Here is a 21,597-nt window from a genome sequence, read left to right on the forward strand (position 1 = left end):
TATGTGGCGACATTCCAATAGCAGCCCGCTATTGTTCTAGCATGTTAGCATGTGGCGACATTCCAATACCAGCCCGCTATTGTTCTAGCATGTTAGCATGTGGCGACATTCCAATACCAGCCCACTATTGTTCTAGCATGTTAGTATGTGGCGACATTCCAATACCAGCCCGCTATTGTTCTAGCATGTTAGCATGTGGCAACATTCCAATACCAGCCCGTTATGTTTCTAGAATGTTAGCATGTTGTGACATTCCAATACCAGCCCACTATTGTTCTAGCATGTTGGTATGTGGCGACATTCCAATACCAGCCCGTTATTGTTCTAGCATGTTAGCATGTGACACACAACCGACATTTACATACATCTACAATACAATTTATTAAACTTGTGAATGGGTCCCTGGTACTGGCTGAGGGTCAACAGTTTGCTAATCACTATAGGTAAAAAAGCCCAAATCTCGCACAGGCTTCACTGTTTATACAATGTACTAGCCAACACAGTAATGAACACTGGCCTTATCTGTACGTATGTTTCATAGTAGTGGGTACTTTCACTTTCTTTTCTTAGAACTACCAGTACTGTTCCCTAACGCATCAACGGTATTTTCTTACTAAGGCAAATATACTCACTTTTCACCCAGGTAAATATGTAGATCATCTGTATAATGTAAAATCTGTGGTGTGATAACATCATGAGTTGTAGTCATTGTCTGTGTCGCAGGGACCATGGCGTCCACAGGTCACAGGGACCCAGAGTCGCAGGACAAGGAGAATCCGCGAGGGGTGCCTCTGTGTGGAGACTTTACTGTGTCTGGGAGAGCTGTCAGACTTCAGACCACAAACTCAGGCCTCACCTGGAACGGTCAGGATCAAACTTCAGGTTTGTGTATTGCAGGAGTTATATTCCGAGGTATCAGCCCAGGGTGACTGTAATATGGGTTATGCAATGGTTAGCAATGTTTATATTAGCTTCTGCCACATCTTCAAACCTGAACCAGACACAGCCAAGCGGAATTCCATTGGTTGTCCAAACAATTTATTTCGCGGTCATGTTTTCTATAAAACGGACAAATAGGCCATTCCCAGTAGGACACTAATGTTTCCTGATCTAGAACAAGCGCAGCTTGTTTTGCATTGGTCATTGATTGTAATTGTCAAAATTGTCAAATGTGCTTCTATTAATCATCGACCCGTGAAGGTCCGGGTTAGAATGAATCTTCAGTAACCCATGCTTGTCGTAACAGGCGACTAACGGGATCGGGTGGTCAGGCCCGCTGGCTTGGTTGACACATGTCATCGGTTCCCAATTGCGCAGATCGATACTCATGCTGTAGATCACTGGATTGTCTGGTCCAGACTCGATTATTTACAGACCTCCGCCATAAAGCTGGAACATTGCTGAGTGCGGCGTAAAAGTAAACTCACTCACTCACTCTAGTAATCATCAAATAGTTGACATATTTACTTGTAAGAACTGATTTCAATGACGGTATTTTCTGCACCAAATGTCAGAAATGTTACACCAGTTATTACGGGCAGCTTAAAAGGAAAACTCTAACCTGGATGTGTAGTAATTATTAGTGGGAGGAAAACACTTAGCTGACTGGCAGTCGACAACTTCGTATAAAGAATGGTTTAGTACTAAACTTATTATAGCGTTATCTGCCCTTGTTTGTATACATAATTATGGCAGACTTGATCATTCGAGAGAAGCTTCTGGGTGGAACAGGTTTTGGAAGACTGGTGTTACATATACTCTCCCAAAAAAGAAACGCATCATGAAAATAGCAATTTCATGTAGCAATGGATTAAAACGTGATTCATTTTACAAAAGGTTTTGCTCTGTTTATGAGTCCTATGGTGTTTATGTTTTGAAACATCACAACAAAACGCACCATCCGTAAAATACCCGTATTTAACAGCATGATTTTCAATTTCGGCGTGTAGTGTCACAGAATACACAATTCACATGCAATGCACGTGAAAGTCTCAATGATGGGTATAAAAGGTTGATCGCTGTCTGTCGATTATTCACTGTATTTGGAATATTGTTGACGAACGCAAAATGCCACGTCTAAGTGAAGCCAACCGGCTTTGGTTTGCTTGAAGCTGGTCAGTCTCAACGTGCAGTTGCCCGACGCATGAATGTTCACCAAGCACCATTTCACGGCTCTGGGAGAGATATCGCCGGCCGAATGCGGTAGCAGATGCCCCTCGTAGTGGGCGACCTCGAGCGACCACTGCGGCACAGGATCGCTACATCCGGGTACATCACCTGCGTCATCGAACAGCTACGGCGACCAGTACCGCTCGACAAATACCCGGATTGAGGAGGCTTTCTGCACAGACCGTCAGGAACAGGTTGAGAGAGGCTGGTTTACGTGCCAGAAGACCTTATTTTGGCCCTGTGCTTCGACAACAACATCGTCGACATCGAGTTCAATGGTGCACCAACGTTCAGGCCTGGAACCTACCGAATTGGCGTAGAATCTGGTTCAGTGATGAATCACGATTTCTATTGGAACGACGCGATGGAAGAATGCGGGTGTACAGACGTCGACGTGAACGTTTCGCCGACGCTTGCGTTCCCCAGGTGGACAGATTCGGCCGGGAAAGTGTTATGATGTGAGGAGCGATCACCTGCAGTAGGAGAAGTGATTTGGTGATGATCCAGGGCAACCTGACAGCTCAACGGTACTGTGACGAAATCCTACGCCCACACCTCCTTCCAATCATTGATCGCCAGAGGGAGTTGTTTCAACGGGACAATGCCAGGCCCCACACAGCACGTCACACTAGAGACTTCCTCCAGAACCACAACATCAATGTGCTCCCCTGGCCCTCAAGATCACCGGACTTAAACCCGATCGAACATCTGTGGGATGCCCTGGGCAGACGGGTGCGACGCCGTAACCCTCAGCCCCAGACACATCAGCAACTCGCACAGGCACTATAGGCAGAGTGGGCTGCGACTGGGCAACACGAGATTCTGATACTTATTCGTTCGATGCCGAGGCGATGCCGTGCAGTTCTGGATGCCCACGGTGGTTACACGAGGCATTGACTTCAGCGCCACCACACCTCTCCATGTGACACTCAAACTGACTTTCCTCGAGTTGGTGCCAAAGACGGATAAGTCTGCATTCCCAGTGTGCAATTTCGCTATATTTCATTGACTCATAAAGCCTACAAGATGTTTCAAAATAGACATAAAAATACATTTGAAATTCCTATATGCGTTTCCTTTTTGGGAGAGTATATAATTATAACAAGATTGATTCAGATGCCAAGTGCGCTTGTGAGATCTATGTGTACATGTATCTGGAAATACCAAATTCTACCCAGCCACCAAGACTATTCTAGATTCAAACACGGAATCTGTCCTGTTGTAAGCCACCAACTGGACCAGTGAGTGTATGAGTATTTAATGATACTTCGTTGATCTGGTGTGCTCATAAACAGATGTCACAATATAAATATGTGCAAACTGATTCCTTGGCAAAACTTGGCTCTTCAATTTGGAAATAATCGAACACAGATGCTGAGGGCTCCTCTGGGATATGATATATATGTGCTGACTATTTGCTTGTGATCGTCTACCAATACCATGATTTACACAGGATTACTGTGAAATCAGCACCTGTCATATGGAGTGTGAAAAATCTTTTTGAGGGAATAAATATTGTAAAACAGAGTTTCTTAAATGTGACTGAAAATGTGAGATCAGTACATTATTGTACTTGCATTTTCACAACTAGCCAATATCCCAGTTCAACGTGTTGATATGCTTGTTGAAAAGTATTTAGAACGGCCAAGGGTTTTGGCTGATCCATGTGTAAGAGAGCACTGAATCGACCCAAGAAGCAATTCCAGGTATATGTCCAGATGATCTTAATGGCTAACAAGATCTTCCAGATGATTTCAACCAAATATGATGTCATGTCTTGCTGGTAATTTCAGGCATTATGTGTTTCAAATTCTTTGCCCCTTTGAAACCCATACCAGCTTTGGAAGAGTCCTACATTGAGGCTGTTATAGGCTGTTGTGGGCCCTTGCCTGGAACAGAGACTGGTTAACATGGTTGACACTCATGTGCGTTTTCAACCAGTTTTTTGGATGGCATGTAATTGAGGAAAACTGACAACCCAGGTATTACGTTTTCCACAATGATTGGTTTACCGAAAGTGGCTCTATTTGATCAAGGGTCGAACTTCATGTCAGCGTTGTTTTAGCAGATCGAGTATGAACTTGGTAATTAGACAGATCAATGGATACCGCGGTCTTCTAGGATAACAGGTATAGTTGTCTGATTTGTATATTTGTAAGCCATTCATGAAAACAATCGAGAAATAACATGGTACTCTACGATATGAGAAACATCTGATCAAATACAACATTATCCAGTAATCAGATTAGAAGATTTATTTCAGGTAAATAAATGCTTTCTGAGCTGTGGACACCTCGACAAGACAACATTAAGTGCTTCCAGTGTTAGGGGTGTGTTTAAGTCCAAGGCATAACGCTTCATCTTCATGTATTAGGAAAGCAGTGCTGTGATACACCGCAGGTCTTAAGCGCCCGTTATCGAGTTCGTCATACGAGGATGCAATCGTCCTCGAGAATATTGTGTCTGTCGTGGAAATATGGGTTTGTGAACTTATTTTCATTGCCAAGACTTTTAATACTTGGTTAGACTAGAGAAAAGAATCTCCAGGTTGTTAAAACTCTGATGATATATTTTTTCCAGTGAAGATTACAATATGGCAACAAGTTACCCAGTTCAAAACTCAATAAACTGTGGTTATATACTTCCATTCAAAAAGTGTAGACTCACTAGTGTAAATATAGCAACTTACTTCAGGCAACTGTTCTAAACCAGATTTTGCAAAATATTCCATACTGTTTAAAGGTACTGTTTACACATGAACTGATGTATTGTAAAACAGATTCGTAACGTTGAAAAGATTAGTGTCATGAATTCAATAAATGATAAAAATCAGTTAAAATTGGCGAATTTGTGACAAAACTTCACATGCACGATATTTGCACATGCTTTTCAGCAATTTGATACATGATCCTCGTGCAATTCATCTGCATAAGCTTTGCAGTTGGTTCCTCAAAGTTAGTGGAGAAATCAATCTTCGATGTAACCACATATATACTGAGTCAAAAAAAAGAAACTTCACATTCTTTCTTCAGGGCACTATAAAAGAACAAGAGATGGTAAGATGGTTAAATTGTTATTATGTCATTGCTGAGATCTGTGTGATGTACTCGATACACTGACAGTGCCATAATCAGTTCCATTAGGCTACACCGCCGTTCCAAAACAGGGGTATACAGAATGTCAAGTCACAAGAATAAAAATGCGAAATTTCTCAGTTCAATATCGTGTATGGCCGCCCCGCGCATTCACCACTGCCAAACACCGTCTCCTATGGCCGCCCCGCGCATTCACCACTGCCAAACACCGTCTCCTCATCGACTGCCTGATGCTTGTGAGCACGTGGTTGGGGATTCTGCGCCATTGCTCTTGCAAGGCAGCGCCAAGTTCCTGCAAATTCTGAGGTTGGTTCCTAAGACCACGAAGCCTTCTCCCAAGTGCATCCCAAACGTGCTCTATTGGATTAAGGTCAGGGGACCTCGATGGCCAGTCCATGACGTTGATTCCAGCGTTTTGAAGGAAATTTCGTGTCAACATCGCGGTATGCGGCCGAGAATTATCATGCTGGAACTGTAGACCTGGGCCATAAGCCGCCATGAAAGAAACGAGTTCAGGGGTGAGCACCTGGTCGCGGTAAGCAGCAGCTGTGAGGTTTCCACGGATGACCAGAAGTCGGGAACGGTTGTTCCCACAGAAAGCACCCTACACCATGCAACTTCCGCCCCCGAATCTGTCGACTTCCTGTACACAACATTGGGCATACCGTTCACGACGTCGTCTCCAGACTCTATGCCTGCCGTCCGCGAATCTGAGGGTAAACCTGGATTCATCGCTAAAGACGACTCGATTCCAGTCTCTCTGGGACCATCGGAGGTGACGTTGGGCCCACAGCAGACGTTGACGTTGATGAAACGGCGTCAATATTGGCCCACGATATGGACGTCGAGAATGGAGATTGGCAGCCCGCAACCGATTTCGAATGGTCTGTGAGGACAGTCGACCTCTAAACATCTCAGCCCTGGTTCGTGTAGCCAGCAGAAATCTGTCACGTAGGTGACGTAGGACGATTTGACGGTCTTCTGCTCGTGACGTCACACGTGGACGACCCGACCTTGGGCGATCAGAAGTGGTGCCAGTTTGTTGTAGACGACCTCGCAAGTCATACACAGTACGACGGCTGCATCCCATTGCTCTTGCGACGTCAATAACTGATCTTCCCGCTTGCATCATGCCAACGGCACGTTCACGTTGCACATTTGACAATCGTGGCATTTCAAGTACCGTTAGAACTGTGGTTTAAAAGTGTTTTTTTCAATACTTGAGGTTTGAGGGGGTTTTGCTAACGTTTTTCTGGAGTCGAAAGATAGGGATCCCATTTCGGATACATAGATGTATCATCAGAGAAAAATTATTCATTATTTTTCAAATTACATTTTGTGAAGTTTCATTTTTGACTCAGTATATATCCATAACATATAGTGAGTGTTTAAAGTGAGTCTAAACTTTTGAAAGGTAGTATATTTCAAATCAATACATCTTTTGGAATGTACCATTTACCATAACGATGTTTGTTTGTTTGTGTGTGTGTGTGTGTGTGTGTGTGTGTGTGTGTGTGTGTGTGTGTGTGTGTGTGTGTGTGTGTGTGTGTGTGTGCGCGTGCGTCTGTGTGTTCAGTTTGCAGATTGTTTCAGCTGATATCTCTCGCAATCGAGATACTCATCCACATGCTATCATGATTTCTGAATGAAACCTTTCCAGAAGTGAGAGACTACACCCACCGTGTGTTATATTAGAAACTGAACACCTGCCTGTTTAAACAGAATACCAGGGGATATATCCTACCAGGTACCATACCACCAAGTGACAGTGAGTACCCACACCTGACAGCACCTGCCTCTGTTGTACTTATATGGAACGAGAGGACTCTTTCTCGAAAACTGGCTCTGTCTTATCAATGTAGACTAAGATCTAGTTTCTGAAATGAACATATTTTGCAGAAAATAAACCTGTTCATAAAAATAATCGTAAAATACATAGAAATGGAGCCCGGAGACTTTCTTCATTTTCAGACTAGACTTACCACGTATTCTAGACTTGCATGGGCTTTCTTAAATATATTTGTTTCAGGATCTGTATGACAGACAATTATCAATGCAAACGTTGAAGATATTACAAACGTTTTAGTTCCGACAAGCTTAGTTCTAAGTATGGCTTGTTACTTTAGAACATTTGCCCAAATGTTTCCTGAAAGCAGAATTTCTTTGACACGATCACTGCCAGACAGCTTTTTAGAGAATATATCTTGACAGCGGCCAACGTTATTTTCAAACACAGGGACGAGTCTCTATCTAGACAAGCAACTGTGGCAATATTCTGAACATTCGTATGTGCACTTACCTTAACCCAAGGGTCTGTAACTTATTGCTGCTGCGACGGACCCATTGTATTGCCAGTTTTGTCTTTAAGGCAAACCTGAAACTGTAAGTGTAAATATGATTAACTTATGATTCATTGAGTTTGGGTAGTCATTTAATGACCAACCTCTGGGTGAACCTCTGCGATTCAATTCGGAAAACACCTCATACCTTAAGCTCGATGAAACACTGAACATTCAACAAACATACGCTCATATATTTTTTAATAAATTAACTTCTTAAGCTTATGATCCTGTTGTCTGTTAATGGATATTAAAAATGTATGATAGAAAATACTTATAACGACAATGTACACCCAAGTAATTCGTAACCAACATACATAGCGTATGCATAACTGCACGTTCCTTCAGTGATTTTCTGATGCCGTCTTCAGTTGGCCAGAGGGTCATAGCGGCCGAGGAGATGGCAAGGTGGCAAGTATCCTAAACCGTCCATTCGTCCAATGTTGTGAAGAGCGTCATACCAAGCTGCATGTTGGAAGCTTTAATCCTTGCAACAAGGCCCAGTAGGTTACTGTAATAAATGATATTATCATTATGTGCATTTGTTACCCGCTATTTTCCATCTGTTACGATTGCTCAACGCGCAGATGTCTCAAGGGTAGTACTAAGAGAAGAGATGGTTTTAAGTTTGGACTTGAAGACAGCTAAAGATATGGAGATTTTGATATCAAAAGTAAGAGTATTCCAGAGAGAAGGAGCACAGAATGAGAATGATCTCTGGCCGAAGGATTTGAGATTGATCTGAGGGATGGTTAGTAGAAGTTGATATTGGATCTCAGATGGTTGCTTGAAGTATATTTCTGGAGAAGTTCTTTCAGATATGCTGGTGCAACGTCATGGTAACATCTGTATGTCAAGGATAGAACTTTGAACTCGATTCTAGCTTGTACTGGGAGCCAAAGGAGATTCATCAATATTGGTGCTATATTGGATGTTTCCTTGCAGCGAGCTGAGGCATTTTGTACTCTCTGGAGCTTCATGAGTAAATTTTGTTATTCATGACAGTGGAGAATGTTGGGAGAATGTAATGTACCCAACTGGGGCACAGCAACACAGGACTAGACAGTCACATAGACAAGTAAACAGTTTCAAGTAAAAATCTGATACAAATAATTTAAGACTTAACTACTGTGGTTGCACAGAATCCATTTTATCACATTAAATACTTGTTTTATACTGTCATGTAGACTGGGATGACGTCATCACTGCCTACCAGGGCGGGGTCTCCCGGGGGCCGGGCGTGAAGGCGAGAGTGGGAGTGGCGCCGGAGGAGGACAGATTTACCCTACATTACATAGAACATCAGAAGATCAACATCCTCAGACACAAACACGTTACGTTCATCGGACAGGCGGGACAGCTGAAGGAATGGCTGGACAGTGTAGCAGATAAAACTGGTCATGGTGAGTCCAGGCGGGACAACTGAAGGAATGGCTGGACAGTGTAGCAGGTAAAACTGGTCATGGTGAGTACAGGCGGCAATGGCTGGACAGTGTAGCAGGTAAAACTGGTCATGGTGAGTCCAGGCGGGACAGCTGAAGGACTGGCTGGACAGTGTAGCAGATAAAACTGGTCATGGTGAGTACAGGCGGGACAACTGAAGGACTGGCTGGACAGTGTAGCAGATAAAACTGGTCATGGTGAGTACAGGCGGGACAACTGAAGGACTGGCTGGACAGTGTAGCAGATAAAACTGGTCATGGTGAGTACAGGCGGGACAACTGAAGGAATGGCTGGACAGTGTAGCAGATACAACTGGTCATGGTGAGTACAGGCGGGACAGCTGAAGGAATGGCTGGACAGTGTAAGTGATAAAACTGGTCATGGTGAGTACAGGCGGGACAGCTGAAGGACTGGCTGGACAGTGTAGCAGATAAAACTGGTCATGGTGAGTACAGGCGGAAGAACTAAAGGACTGGCTGGACAGTGTAGCAGATAAAACTGGTCATGGTGAGTACAGGCGGGACAACTAAAGGAATGGCTGGACAGTGTAGCAGATAAAACTGGTCATGGTGAGTACAGGCGGGACAACTGAAGGAATGGCTGGACAGTGTAGCTGATAAAACTGGTCATGGTGAGTACAGGCGGGAGAACTGAAGGAATGGCTGGACAGTGTAGCGGATAAAACTGGTCATGGTGAGTACAGGCGGGACAACTGAAGGAATGGCTGGACAGTGTAGCAGATAAAACTGGTCATGGTGAGTACAGGCGGGACAACTGAAGGAATGGCTGGACAGTGTAGCAGATAAAACTGGTCATGGTGAGTACAGGCGGAACAACTAAAGGAATGACTGGACAGTGTAGCAGATAAAACTGGTCATGGTGAGTACAGGCGGGACAATGGCTGGACAGGAATGGCTGGACAGTGTAGGTGATAAAACTGGTCATGGTGAGTACAGGCGGGACAGCTGAAGGAATGGCTGGACATGTAGCTGGACATGGTGAGTAGCTGGAACAACTATAAAACTGACTGGACGGTGTAGAGTAAAACTGGTCAACTGAGTACAGGAATGGAATGACTGGACAGTGTAGCAGATAAAACTGGTCATGGTGAGTACAGGCGGAAGAACTAAAGGAATGACTAGACAGTGTAGCAGATAAAACTGGTCATGGTGAGTACAGGCGGGACAGCTGAAGGAATGGCTGGACAGTGTAGCGGATAAATTTGGTCATGGTGAGTACAGGCGGAACAACTAAAGGAATGACTGGACAGTGTAGCAGATAAAACTGGTCATGGTGAGTACAGGCGGAAGAACTAAAGGAATGACTGGACAGTGTAGCAGATAAAACTGGTCATGGTGAGTACAGGCGGGACAGCTGAAGGACTGGCTGGACAGTGTAGCAGATAAAACTGGTCATGGTGAGTACAGGCGGGACAACTGAAGGACTGGCTGGACAGTGTAGCAGATAAAACTGGTCATGGTGAGTACAGGCGGGACATCTGCAGGAATGGCTGGACAGTGTAGCAGATAAAACTGGTCATGGTGAGTACAGGCGGGACAACTGAAGGACTGGCTGGACAGTGTAGCAGATAAAACTGGTCATGGTGAGTACAGGCGGGACATCTGCAGGAATGGCTGGACAGTGTAGCAGATAAAACTGGTCATGGTGAGTACAGGCGGAACAACTAAAGGACTGACTGGACAGTTTAGCGGATACTTTCGTACCTGTTAGGTAGAGTCAGGACACCTGAAGAAACAAATGTTTCAGTTTAGGAAACCGTAAAGAATGGTTCTTTCTTTATAGAAATCATGTTTTTATTAATCGTTGGCTGATGATGTGGGTTTTTTCTAAATCCTGCAAAGCTACATGTCTTATTCGGTCAGGTCGTCCCAAATGTCTGCTGACTCTGGTGAACCCCATCGGGGGACAGAAGAAAGGAGCAAAGCTGTACGAGGCTATTGTTCGACCACTCTTTGAACTGGCGGGAATTGACGCCAAGCTTATAAGTAAGTGTACTTTGTGAAAGTCAGGTCAACTGGTCCAAGGAGAATACACAAGGAATACCCGACTCAGCTGTATTTGTAAAGTAGAAAGAAATTTAAGTATTTACTATGGCTCTTTTGAGAACCTTTTAACAATTATTTGCGAACAACCGGTTACAAATATGAACAAGATATTAAATATGTAATATTGTTTGCTTTCCAGTCACACAGAGATTTCGTCACGCAGAGGAAATCGCTAAGACGTATGACGTCACTGATGTGGACGGGTAACTGAAAGTAGCAGTGCGATGTAGCCTAGACTAACAGCTAGTCTCTGAAATTAACATATTTTTCAGATTTTGTTTTTAAACTGTGGAAATCTAGCCTTGCCACACATTCTAGACTTACATGGGCTACATTGGGTATATTTGTTTGAGGGTCTGTATGACAGACTAGATGTAACCTGGCAACACAAACTATGATACTGTAGGGGTGAGTGAAGTTTAAAGCTGCTTTCAACACTGTTTCCGTTACATCACAGCGTGTCAGTTTGACTTGGGAGTGAAGCTCGAAGTGGTGCGAGTTGTTTATCACTGTGGGGAGAACTACAGACATGCTTCTGACGATCCATGCAAGAACATAAGCAAGACAAACCTGCACTCGAACCCACCATCATATATACTTGGTGTACCCAAGAAATGTAGCTCTAGAACAATGAATTGTGGCGCCTCAGTGGAGGTATTGTAGAACAATTAGAAGAAACAAAATAAGAGTATTCACACACACGCGCGCGCGCACGCACGCACACGCACGCACGAAACAAATGCCCTACTTACTTTTCTAAACGCATTTTTGAGCTAAGCCCGAAAAGGTACAAGGATTTCACCTCAAACCCATATCAATATTGACGTCTGCACTATCAGGCGTCTAACACGTCCCTAACATTGTGTTTCACGGTGTAGAGCATCAGAGATGGTTTGACCACTTCTCGCACAGGTTGATCGTGTCCGGAGGGGATGGCCTGATGCAGGAGGTTATCCAGGGGTTGATCACCCGATTCAATGTCGACTTCAATGATCCTGACGTGGAACTAAAACCCTTACCCATCACACTGGGCGCTCTGCCCACAGGTAGGAGAATGACGACAGCTGGGATTATCACCTCTTAAGTGATACGTAACATGGCTACACTGTAATTGGTGTACGAGGGTTGAATGATGAACTCTGAGACTCACAAGAAAAGAATGGATATACATTCCGTTATCACAGAGACTTTGGCAATGAAGAAGGTATCAGCTCAATGGGTTCCAAAGCACGACATGTTTTGTGATAGTAAGTACGAAGTGGGACATGTATTTCATATGATATATACAATATTTCAACAACGGAAAACTGGACAAACATTGATGCCATTATATGCTACAATTCTTCAGGCTCGGGTAACGGAATCTCCATGGCGTGTCATGGATGTACGGACCTGGAGACAGCTACGTTAGCGGTTGTGAGAGGTGAGGCAGCTACTGTCTGGCTCAGTCTAATAAGCAACTATCTTTCCTAAATATAAGCAACAAGCTACGGTCTTCTCTTGGAATTTTCAGGCGAGAAACAGTATTTGAATATTGTAAGCGTCCACGGATCGGCCGGCCCATTGGTTGGATATGCAGGGTTTGCCACGGGGTATGGATTCTGGGCTGATCTGTTCCAGCACGCAGATGAACACCGGTGGCTCAAGACTTACCGTTACCTGGGTGAGCATCGTCAATTCATACATAGAGGGCAATAACACCCGTGGCTCCGGGAGTTTCTTCTGTCCCTATAGTAACCTTGAACAAAAAGAAGCAACTAAATAAACCGACTGAATCATTCATAAATCAACCATCTCGACCCACGAAACAATAACATGCGTTATTCACCGTTATTTCTTCAGTTTGTTCTGTGTTTCAGTGGGTGCGTTTCGAGGTCTGTTTACGGGGAAGCGGGAGTTCATTGTTGAGGGGGAATATTTGCCCACTGCTAGACCAGACAAACACCTCCGGTAGGTGGTAGGCACGGGGCCTGGAGGTCGGGGTTTGGAGTGAGGTAGGGAGGGAGGGGTGAATAAACTATTTCACATTTTTTAACATAAAATTTTATCCGTATTATATGATGAAACTGAAAGGGTTTTTTAAATGTTATCAGTGTAACTGAAATACGGATCAATAACTAACCTGTCTACTGTGTTCTACCAGCGCGGCGGAAGACATGGCGAGGAACACAGATACAGAAGGTGAATATACCGTAGAAAGGTGTTAAATAGGTCACATTATCAGTTTCCATCTCAGTGAGCATAACTGGTTCAAGTACGTCAATGACTTCAACGCGTCTCTACTGTATAACATATATATAACCACTTTATTATGGAGGTATGAACTTATGAAGGAAACACACAAGGCAGAGAATTTAGTGAGCAAGCATCGGCTATACACGATGCAATTAATATACACATGGATACACATGAAACGTTCACTGCCCAGCTTGGAGTGCAGAGGGTCGTGAAAGCATTCTTTCAACTTTGCCTTGAAGCCAGTGTCAAAATTAAGCGTTCCCAGAGGAGCGATTCCTGAAGGAATCCTCAGATGCAAAGATAATTCCTCGTGCATCCATCATTCGATGACGTTCACTCACAAGGATGGCGGATAGTTCCAAATAGTTGTTGTGAAGACTAACTAGTTAATCATGTGGCCAGTGTGAATTCATTTGTCGGTTTGTCTTGGGTGTTTTGTAGGCTGGGTCAAGTTCTCTGGCACCTTCACGGGGATCAACAGCTTTCCTGGTGGATTCTACAGGGTAGAGGGCAAGCCTGGGGTCTTACATTGGGGTCAGAGTGGCGCTGGTATGAACATGTTTCTGGAGAAACAATCGAGCAAGTTATCCTACCTGAAGTGGATGCTGGGAATCTCTAATAGGGAAGGCGATCTGGTAAGCTGCCTGATGCTGGATGTCGGAATCGCCCCATATTTCTATGTACTTCAACAAGACAAGATGTATAGAGATATTAAAGGTATTAACGTGTCTACTGTTCTGTGTTTATGACCGTGTTGTCGTGACGGGTCTTGTGTTTCCAGGATGTGCTGCAGTGCAACGCTGACAATATCGAGGAGCATTACGTGAAGGAGTTCAGGTTTAGTCTGAGAGAGTCCGACACTGCCACTAACGGACATGGGGACTCTCGCAGTTCCAGGGAGGAGGAGAGGAGGAAGGACCAGCAGCTGGTCTTTCTGGATGGAGAGGTTCGACCCATGGAAACCTCATCCATGGTTGTCAGGTATTACTGTACTCCATGTTGAAAAGAAAGGCCTGTCAAAAATGTAACATAAATGTGCAGCTTCCATGGTGACAAGGTAATGTTTAACGAGTGAGTGATTGACTTTTGTTTTACGCCGCATTCAGCAATATTCCAGCGATCGGTAAATAATCGAGCCTGGACCAGACAATCGAATGATCGACAGCATGAGCATCGATCTGCGCAATTTGGATTCGATGACATGTGTCAACCAAAACATCTTGATGTTTCCGATACGTGTCGGAACGGTATTTTAAACTTCTCAGACAATTGATCATTGGACTAATTTTCATTTTCATGTCACTAATATGCACTTCCCAAGAACATTCGCTTTGAAGTGTAATACCTGAGTGTTTATGGTTTTCAACTTCTTTAATAGTTTCACTATTCATTAATAAATTCAGTATGACATAGTTTTGGCGTTTTTCGAGTGATTGTTATACTCTCAGTCTTGCTACGATTAAAACAAACTTGCCACTATTTAGCCCAGTCTGAAATTTTTGACAAATCATTATTATAATTAATTTGTAATATGATCATTTGTTATAAAATATGTCGATGTATCGTCCGTAAAAAGGCGGATGTTGCTATCTATACCATCAACAATATCATTAATACAGATAATGAACAGAAGAGGTCCTAAAACGGAACCTTGGGGCACACCAGCTTCCACACATTTAATATCTGAACTGTAGCCATGTATCTTCAAACTTAATCCCTCTTGTTGAGCTGATATCATTTATCGTTCAGGAACTGCTTCATCGCAGGCGTCTGTACAGCACAATAGTGCTTTTCTTTCCAGGAATCGGAGAAATGTCACAGAATTCTTTTGTGCAAAGCGTGCTGCTTTGGAACCATCTTTGTGCTGAATACCGGACTTACGTAAGTATTGTATAGTCTTTGTGACCTAAAGCACCGAACAATGACTCCACAGTGTGATAGACATCAAACAGTTGACCGTGTCACCTAGTCGGGGGTTAGTGTATGCTAGCATGATGGGTGTGAATAGTTAACCGTATTACCGAGGTTCGCATAACCTAGACTGATGGATATCAGACGTATTACCGAGTCAGTGACACGTGTAACCAGGTGAGACGGATCAGGCAGTTGATTGTATCACCGAGTCAGTAGCATTCATCACCTAGCGTGACGGATATCAGACAATAGACCGTATCACTCAGTGACGCGTGCAACCCTTGTGTGACGGATCACACTGTGTACAGTTTGTACACATTTATAACTATAACTGTATACATAACTGCGTACAGAAACGTACCTAGTATACATTATTGTAGTACCCGGGCCGACAACGACCCTTTCAGCATTAGTGACACGTGTTGTGTGACGGATCAGACACTTGATTGTTACCTTGTGTGACGGATCAGACAGTTGATTGTAACCTTGTGTGACGGATCAGACAATTGATTGTTACCTTGTGTGACGGATCAGACAGTTGATTGTAACGTTGTGTGACGGATCAGCCAGTTGATTGTAACGTTGTGTGACGGATCAGACAGTTGATTGTATCCTTGTGGGTCGTATTGGACAGTTTATTGTAACGTTGTGTGACGGATCAGACAATTGATTGTAACGTTGTGTTACGGATCAGACAGTTGATTGTAACCTTGTGGGTCGTATTGGACAGTTGATTGTAACGTTGTGTGACGGATCAGACACTTGATTGTAACGTTGTGTGACGGATCAGACAGTTGATTGTAACCTTGTGTGACGGATCAGACAGTTGATTGTAACGTTGTGTGACGGATCAGACAGTTGATTGTAACCTTGTGGGTCGTATTGGACAGTTGATTGTAACGTTGTGTGACGGATCAGCCAGTTGATTGTAACGTTGTGTGACGGATCAGCCAGTTGATTGTAACGTTGTGTGACGGATCAGACAGTTGATTGTAACGTTGTGTTACGGATCAGACAGTTGATTGTAACCTTGTGGGTCGTATTGGACATTTGATTGTAACGTTGTGTGACGGATCAGACAGTTGATTGTAAGGTGTGACGGATCAGACAATTGATTGTAACCTTGTGGGTCGTATTGGACAGTTGATTGTAACGTTGTGTGACGGATCAGACAGTTGATTGTAACCTTGTGGGTCGTATTGGACAGTAGATTGTAACGTTGTGTGACGGATCAGACAGTTGATTGTAACCTTGTGTGACGGATCAGACAGTTGGTTGTAACCTTGTGGGTCGTATTGGACAGTTGATTGTAACGTTGTGTGACGGATCAGACAGTTGATTGTATTACAGTCAGTGGCTCATATATTCTTGTGCAACTATGAACACAAAATCCGAGCATGTGAGCAAAACATTGTAGAAAAACGTTGGGATTTGCAACTTTATTAATCAAGTTTTTTGTTACAGGACTTGATACCCATTTCTTTCTCTTGACACCGATTTGTTTCTCTATTTGGTTTCAGGAACGACATTGCCACAAGGAATGTGTCTGAGCTTTATCACCAAACGAGTGTTTTCATAGTGACATCGCTGCTGTACAGTTGCTCCCTCACGTTTCGTAACTGCGTTAGCCAGAACTTTGGCTGCAAAACCAGATGTTTTTGTGGGTTTTGTTTTGTTTTGTTTTTTTAATTACAAAACAACAACCAAAATACAAACAATGCCAGAATTGTCACTGAGACAAACACCTTGCGATGACATAAGGTTTGCGATTTTACATGTTTTCAGAATTCTGAAGCAAAATCGCTTGACTGTTATATTTTCCATAAACACCCTACCGCTAGGCTCTGTGGTATGTTAGTAATGACGACTTACATAACACCTGTAACTGTCTGCAGCTTCTGAGAAAACGCAAAAAGTTGAAGGAAGTGTAAATTCTATTACGTATAGTTTAAAATGTAAAAAAGAAATATAAAATATAAAAAGAAATTTTAACATTAAGGGTTGCGGGCGTTTCTTCAAATTTATTTGTTTTACATTAGGAGTGAGTGAGTTTCGTTTTATGCCGCACTCAGTAGTATTCCACCTATAGTCTTAATTTAACTTCTATGTTAGTTGTCATTGCGTATAGACACATACATTTTGGTATACATCTGTACATGTGTAACGTACTCTAGCTTATCAATATGTAGCAAGGGAATTATAGAAATTAACCGATGAAGAAAATAATACTTTACTGTCATTTGTCATTTCGTATAGACAGATACATGTTTGTATATACCTCTGCGATGTGTGATGTACTCTAGCTTATCAATATGTAGACTGATTACGTAGGGAAATTAACAGTTGATAATTAATACAATCATGATTGCAATTTAGATGAAGTAATCCCAATCACGTGGGTTCCATTCAACATTCACTGTAATTGTTTTTTCTGTTTGGAGACACGTAGAGTTAACCATATAACTAGAGCCTTTTATCACCTGTGATCAAACGTCTTTGTGACGAAACCTGATATTTACATTCATAGTTCCTTACTTTTTTACATATTAAGGAGTTTGCACGAAACATTTCTTTTACAAGAACCGTTTTGGTAAAGATACACGCATCCAACACCTCAGACGTGCCTGATGAAATCGTCAAAATCAAAACTTGTTATTAAAGGTGCATAACCAATTCTCAGAGATTTTGAATAATATAACAGGAAAATGTCTCAGGTTTATCTGGTAGCCAAGTATTTCGTGAATTGGCATAATCAGCCACATCATACAGATGGATTGAAGGTAGGAGATCAATTATGTCATACAGTTAGACTGAATATAGAAAGTCACTCCTAGATCAGCCGTGTCATACAGCTAGCCTGAAGATAGAGAGTCACCCCTAGATCAGCCATGTCATACAGATAGACAGAAGGTAGAGAGTCACCCCTGAATGAGCAATGTCATACAGATAGACAGAAGGTAGAGTGTCACACCTGAATCAGCCACGCCATACAGACATACTAAAGGTAGTCACCCCTGGATGTATTACCATGTGTTCCTAACCATGCTACCTGAATGTAAAAGCATGTTAACTTTTAAGGGCGACAATGTTCACCAGAAGTGTGACATGTAATCTGCGAAATGATACTCAATGGGTATCAACCAGATTCACTATAAGCCGTACTAATTGTAGTAGCGAATCCAACATGCGGGACATATTCACATGCTAAATGAGTGAACCGTCTCCAAACAGTAAACGTTAAAACCCCAATAATCGAGAGCCAATATGACTGGTTGTATCTGCGAAACAAAGAGTTCAAGAACATATTTACCTGTCTTTGTAGTGTCTGACATTATAATTATATCGTCTTCAAAAGGTAACATCGAAACATGTACTAAATATGGAACCATTTGGATACCAGGTTTACCATTTGAAGCTATTTAAATATACTATCCAAAAAATGAAACGCATATAGGCGTTTTGTATTTTTTTAAATCTATCAATTACCTATTGTGTTCAAACAATCGTCAAAATATGTAACAATTCTGTTGATAACATGATTTTAACCAATTGCACAAGTAAAAACTCGACTTTACCTGAAAATGTTAACTTTGATGAGATTCTTTACAAGGATTAAAAAGGCATCACCACAACGCAACAGAAATCACCTTCCAGTTGAAATTGTGCAGCAAAGAGCACACGAGTATTTTCGGAAATCGGCATTCGTTTTGAAGGAGTTTCAAGGTTAAATCACTACGCCACGTCTTGACGCTGCGACACGGAACATCGCCACTGAAAGAATGCACGCTGGAGATTACCAATCTTCTGTTGCCAGCCGTGTGAATGTTAGTCTGAGCACGATATCACGGCTTACAGCTCGTTACAACCAAACAGGTATAACAAATTACCCTCCCCGTACAGGCAGACCTCGAGTCTCCACTGCAGCCCAAGATCGGTACATCCGGGTACTACATTTGCGTGATCGTACTGCCACGGGTGAAAGCACAGCAGCCAGGGTGCCTGGACTTCGCAGGATATCCGGTCAAACTGTACGGAACAGGTTGAGAGAGATTGGACTGAGAGCCTGGAGACCCGACGTCGGGACCGTGCTACGTCGTCACCATCGCGTTCAACGTCTCCGTTATCTAAAATTATCCACTTGATTACAGATATGGACAGTGTGAATCTCGTTAATCCATTCATGTGCGTCACTAATTAGATGACGAGGCATTTGGCTACCTTAAGAGAGTCATAGATATAAATGGATGCAAAAATTCATTTCCTAAAGTCTATTTGTGGACGAGTTATAAATGTTTGAAAATATAACATTTTCGCAACAAGTCTCTTGGTTATAGTTTTCTTTTTTTAATAGTATATCTAATGAAACAAGTGAGAAAAGTGAACAGTGTCCCTCGTAATCCGGCTACTTAAATAGACATTTCCATTATCTTAGAACCATGCACTGAAATCTAAAAGTGCTACCTACAATGTATGCTTTCATCCATTCTCTTCCCACAGAGGTTACTCCTGTCATATCTTCCTACGTAACCTCTGTTCTAATACGGCCCTTTCATGGTGTGAGCGTTCAAGACTCGTGATTGGAGGCAATCAGATTTAGTTGTGCAATCAGCGACGTTGTTTCAAAAGTGATCATTCGCAAGGCCTCGGTAATTTCCGTATGCTTCGAGAAAACTAAACTTCTTCCCCTGCACGATGCGCAAACGTTTCTTCTAGACAGAACTCAGTCATGTTACGGCGGATCAGTGGCGTCTCCATCGCCCTCGTTGACAACGGACAAGCTAGCCATTAAACGTCTTGTGTGTAACATCAACACAAGTCCCCGGCAGATGGGGGGATATTTGTGGCCCCACATTTGCTTGTGTTAGTAAAGCAGAGCTGTCAACCCCTAAAGATGGTTTGGAGTAAGACTGAAAAAAATAAGCCGGGGTCCAGCCGGGTACATGTCGAGGGCGACGCCCTGGTGGGGGGTATCTGGGGGGCGAAGTTTAGTGATTTTCAGGAGCATTTGGAGCCTTATGGTGGCAATTTTTTTGACACTAAAAGATGCATGCTAATAAATAATAATAAGCCGAATCATTCGCATAAACATCGTTTTAGTACTTCGTTCATTCAGGCGTTCTTTCAATGTTCAACTTTACGCAAAAACGAACGAAAATGCGTATTAATTTTGAAATTATTTTTGGCACCAGATATGCGTGAGATTATTATTTGGAGGCGTGAGAGCGTGACATTTGTCAATAAAGCGTGAGACTCACGCCAAATGCGTGAGAGTTGACAGGTATGGTAAAGTTGAATCTAAGTCGATGTAACATGTGTTCTGATTGGATAGAAAGAAGGGAGATAATTCGTGTTGCGATATTTTGCCGCTAGGGGGATTTTACGAGCACCGGGAAATATGGCCGTATTAGAACAGAGGTTACGTAGGAAGATATGACAGGAGTAACCTCTGTGGGAAGAGAATGGCTTTCATCGTGAGTCTTCGGGATAAGTGCATTAAGTGTAAATATATCATTTAAGGAGGAACCTTTCTTTCTAAAACCAGCTTGGAATCCAGGAATTGTATCACGCATGTTCGCCCCGTTATAACGCGGAGATTATTCACTTGATCAGATCCATGGATGACACTCTGTGTATGTTCGTGCTGCATTTTGTTTTAAATAGTGTATGATACGCATTTCACGTAAGTTAACAACTCGCTTAGTTGATTTACAGCAGGACTTCCCCGTAATACCTCAATAACCTCGTCCAAGAACAAAACATAATTATTTGCATAATATGGCCTCTTGAAATGGAAGATATGAAATGATAAGTAAATGTTAGCATTATAATTTTAATGCTCATGGCTCAGTTTTAAAGACTTTGATCGCGAAACAAGACTCCGACCTTGCCAATCACGCCCCTGAAGTGGCAACGAGACAGGTGCCCATTAACTGTAACCAGTATATACATGTTGCATAGAGATGGAGATCGCCCCAATACACTTACAGTTGTGTTCACTGTGTCACAGTGACTCTAATTTGATAATGTATTCATCTTTTAAGATTGTAGCTTTTGGACTACTTCACTCTTGTACATTGTTGAGTTTCATATCTTTTTGGTTATCACATGGTGTAGTACATGTCAGACAGCCATCAACTGTGTCACAGCCGATGATGATGACGATAATGACGATGATGATGATATTAGGTGCTTATAAAGGTCGCCTTCGCCGTCTGGCATTTCAGCAGACCTAGCCCGCCTCGGGGTGCATGAGAGAAGGGTGTTCCTCCTTGGGACGCATGTCGCCGACAAGTCAAAATGGGTTAATTCATTTAACCGTTCAATTTCTATTGT

At 42.8% G+C, this 21,597-nt stretch overlaps 1 protein-coding gene across 1 annotated transcript; it reads left to right on the plus strand.

Moving 5' to 3' along the window:
• The first annotated feature begins 570 nt into the window (after positions 1-570).
• LOC124269657 (ceramide kinase-like) lies at positions 571-17,604 on the plus strand. The gene is made up of 14 exons (XM_046704694.1): positions 571-643; positions 724-882; positions 8,791-9,006; positions 10,930-11,052; positions 11,252-11,315; positions 12,025-12,158; positions 12,461-12,535; positions 12,626-12,775; positions 12,972-13,062; positions 13,256-13,293; positions 13,792-13,985; positions 14,132-14,331; positions 15,152-15,231; positions 16,785-17,604. The coding sequence occupies exons 2-13, from the start codon at positions 729-731 to the stop codon at positions 15,216-15,218; spliced, it is 1,506 nt and encodes a 501-aa protein (XP_046560650.1). The 5' UTR covers positions 571-643; positions 724-728; the 3' UTR covers positions 15,219-15,231; positions 16,785-17,604.
• Positions 17,605-21,597: the final 3,993 nt, after the last annotated feature.

Source organism: Haliotis rubra, unplaced genomic scaffold, assembly GCF_003918875.1.
Source record: "Haliotis rubra isolate DU_JTF1 unplaced genomic scaffold, ASM391887v1 Scf1460, whole genome shotgun sequence".
Lineage (NCBI taxonomy): Eukaryota > Metazoa > Mollusca > Gastropoda > Lepetellida > Haliotidae > Haliotis > Haliotis rubra.

Bases quoted from the DNA above. Each gene is read 5' to 3' on its own strand.
- LOC124269657 (XM_046704694.1), top strand. From the start codon at position 729: ATGGCGTCCACAGGTCACAGGGACCCAGAGTCGCAGGACAAGGAGAAT. The intron at 883-8,790 runs GTTTGTGTATTG...ACTGTCATGTAG, and splicing joins CGGTCAGGATCAAACTTCAG to ACTGGGATGACGTCATCACT. The intron at 11,316-12,024 runs GTAACTGAAAGT...CTTCTCGCACAG, and splicing joins GACGTCACTGATGTGGACGG to GTTGATCGTGTCCGGAGGGG.